Source organism: Trametes versicolor (assembly GCF_000271585.1).
Source record: "Trametes versicolor FP-101664 SS1 unplaced genomic scaffold TRAVEscaffold_198, whole genome shotgun sequence".
In the NCBI taxonomy this organism is placed as follows: domain Eukaryota; kingdom Fungi; phylum Basidiomycota; class Agaricomycetes; order Polyporales; family Polyporaceae; genus Trametes; species Trametes versicolor.
Genome location: NW_007360518.1, coordinates 1 through 2,548, shown reverse-complemented (window position 1 = coordinate 2,548; position 2,548 = coordinate 1). Strand labels below are relative to the sequence as shown.

Below are 2,548 nucleotides of genomic sequence, written 5' to 3'. Positions count from 1 at the left end.
GAAGACGCGTCTTGCAATTCTTGCGATCCTGGCAGTATAAGTACTCTGGGCAGAGGGCGCTATCCTGTTCTGCTGCGAGGGTGCTTGGGGCTTACAAGCGAGCTCCGGGAAGGTCATAGATATCGATGACGACTTTGGACCACTGGGAGAGGGTATAATAGCGTCTATTTCATTGCGGGAGGCTCGGTGACGATCGATATATCCTCAGGGATAATGATGCGCAGCCGCGTCGGGATATCTGGGGGTGCGGTATCTGGGTGTTGCTGGATATGCGTAATTTGTGCTCGTCACGTACATTGAATTGTAAGGTGAGTGCGAGGGAGGACGACCAGGCCGGAGGAATCGTGGCCGTCGACATCCGAGTCACTTCATAAGCGGTCTTTCGGTGGTGTGGCGGGTAGCGATTTTGAGCATGTTCGGGTTGGTGTTTAATCGCCAAGCCTGCATTAAGCCAGTCACAAATAGGCTTCAAAGCTGTATTCACGTCTTGGCAGCTGTATGAACAGCAGCAAGGGTCAAGTGAACATCGTTGCTTCTCATTGGTTTAAGACAGTCCGATGAGCGACCACAAAGAACGTGACCGGGAGGACTGTCTTGTTGCGCTTTCGGGGTCCTGATTCATCGACCGTTTACAGAGAAATGATAGGGACTGACAGGAAATGGGTCTGAGAGACCCTCCTCCGGAATGATGCGAAATGTGCAGGTTTCCCTTATGGGAATACTTCCCGTGTCACCGAGCGGAAATGCCTCGAATATACCTCCAACCGAACAGGAAGAGGGTCTGAAAGACCCGCTCCCGGAATGATGCGAAAGGCGTGGGCTCCATTCTCGTTTCCGATAATGGTCCTCATGCTGTCAAGAGGAAGTATGGCAGATAAACGCAGAAACCGAGAGTCTGAAAGACCCTCTTCCGGATTGATGCGAAATGCGCGGGCTCCATCCGCGCTTCCAGGAAACGTCCTTGTGCTGTCGAGAGGAAATATGGCAGATAGACGCACAAACTGAGGTTCTGGAAGACCCTCTTCCGGAAATGATGGCGGTCTCCATTCGGGCTTCCAGGATTCGTCCCCCTGTCGTCGAGAGGAAACATGGCAGACAAAAGTACAAAGCGAATAGGTAGGGGACCGATCTAAAAGACCCCTTCCTTAAACGTATAAAGTGATACCTCATGGCTCTCCCGACCGAGTGCCGGCGCCGTGCCGTTCCCAGAGAAGGCCTATCTTGGGCGCGGGGACAATAGAGGTTATCCGCAAACTCGACGCCCAAAAATCCTTGCGATTTGATTGGCTCAGCCGAAAATCCCTGCGTTTTGGTTGGCTCACAACCGCCCCACTGAATGCGCATTGCGTTTGCGAATAACCTCTAATTGTACCGTACGCCACCAGCAACGGCGGGCGCCGCGGACACCTTGCCGACCGTGAGGGGATGAGCTGAAGTCCGGGTAGTGCTCGGCGTGTCGAGATACATGCAGTGCGCTTTCGGAGTTGGGGATGGACGAGAGAGCGAGTATAGTCAAAAACGGCCCAACGGGACACCTGCCTGATATAGCGACATTTTGGCGGATGGCGCCCTTTTCGCCCTTGCAGCAAAACAGCGCCTAACTACTCGAAATAGTGAAGATCCTACTAAAACAAGCAGGTGTCCCGTCGGGCCGTTTTTGACTGTACGACTCGCCGAATCTCTGGCTAGCGGCGACCTCACGGTCTCCTCCGGTGCTCCCTCTTGCTCTGCCAACTTAAAGTCCCTATCTGTTCTCTCGCAGCTCGCTCTCTGGCTGTATCTTCTCTTTATCTGCATGGTGATGAACTCTGAACCTGGAAGGCTGTAAGCCGCACAAAGAGAGGTCTTCAGTCTGTGAGAGAACGACTATGATTGCATAGTACTGTACCTGTAAGCCGCACAAAGAGAGGCTACAAGTACTAGTAAGTAAACATGTAAGGAAGCATAGGTAGTGTGGGACTTACTCTTCAGTCTGTGAGAGAACGACTGAAGAGCAGAGGCCTGCAGAGTCCTCCTTATATACTACTGGGGAGGACGATGAGTAAGCGTATAAGAAGAGAGCATGTGACGTCCAGAGGACGCTGACTGAGCGATGAGTAACGCTGAGTAAGGGAGCATAATCGACATAAGGTCAGATAGTCCATGGCTGAGTAATGCGAGTAATCCGGACGCTGTCTAGAATAGTCCGGAACATCGTAGAACGTACCAGAATCATGTGGAGGGATGGCAGGATGCCAAGTAAGTACAGAACAAAAGAATGTACGTATATGGTAAGTAGGAAAGTCCATGCTGGCGTATGGTAGACGCACAGCCACTATCACTGCCACTCCCGGTCCGGCACAGCCGTAGACACAGAAGTTCAACACTCCCACTCGTTCAAGATGTGGAGGACACCAAGCCAATGCTGCGACGGAAACGGTCCAATATGGAGAAGGGCACGTTTTTTGTCAGCGCGTCAGCAAGTTGCTCCCCAGAAGCAACATAGAACACCTCAACGCTCCCACTTTCGACCTGCTCTCGAACATAGTGGTAGCGGATGTCAAAGTGC

The 2,548-nt window shown here is 52.3% G+C and overlaps 1 protein-coding gene across 1 annotated transcript; it reads right to left on the bottom strand.

The window, feature by feature from the left end:
* Nucleotides 1-1,856: 1,856 nt before the first annotated feature.
* On the bottom strand, nucleotides 1,857-2,364 carry TRAVEDRAFT_32642 (uncharacterized protein). Its single transcript, XM_008047744.1, has one exon. It carries the CDS (start codon nucleotides 2,286-2,288, stop codon nucleotides 2,016-2,018), a length of 273 nt encoding a protein of 90 aa, XP_008045935.1. The 5' UTR covers nucleotides 2,289-2,364; the 3' UTR covers nucleotides 1,857-2,015.
* Nucleotides 2,365-2,548: the final 184 nt, after the last annotated feature.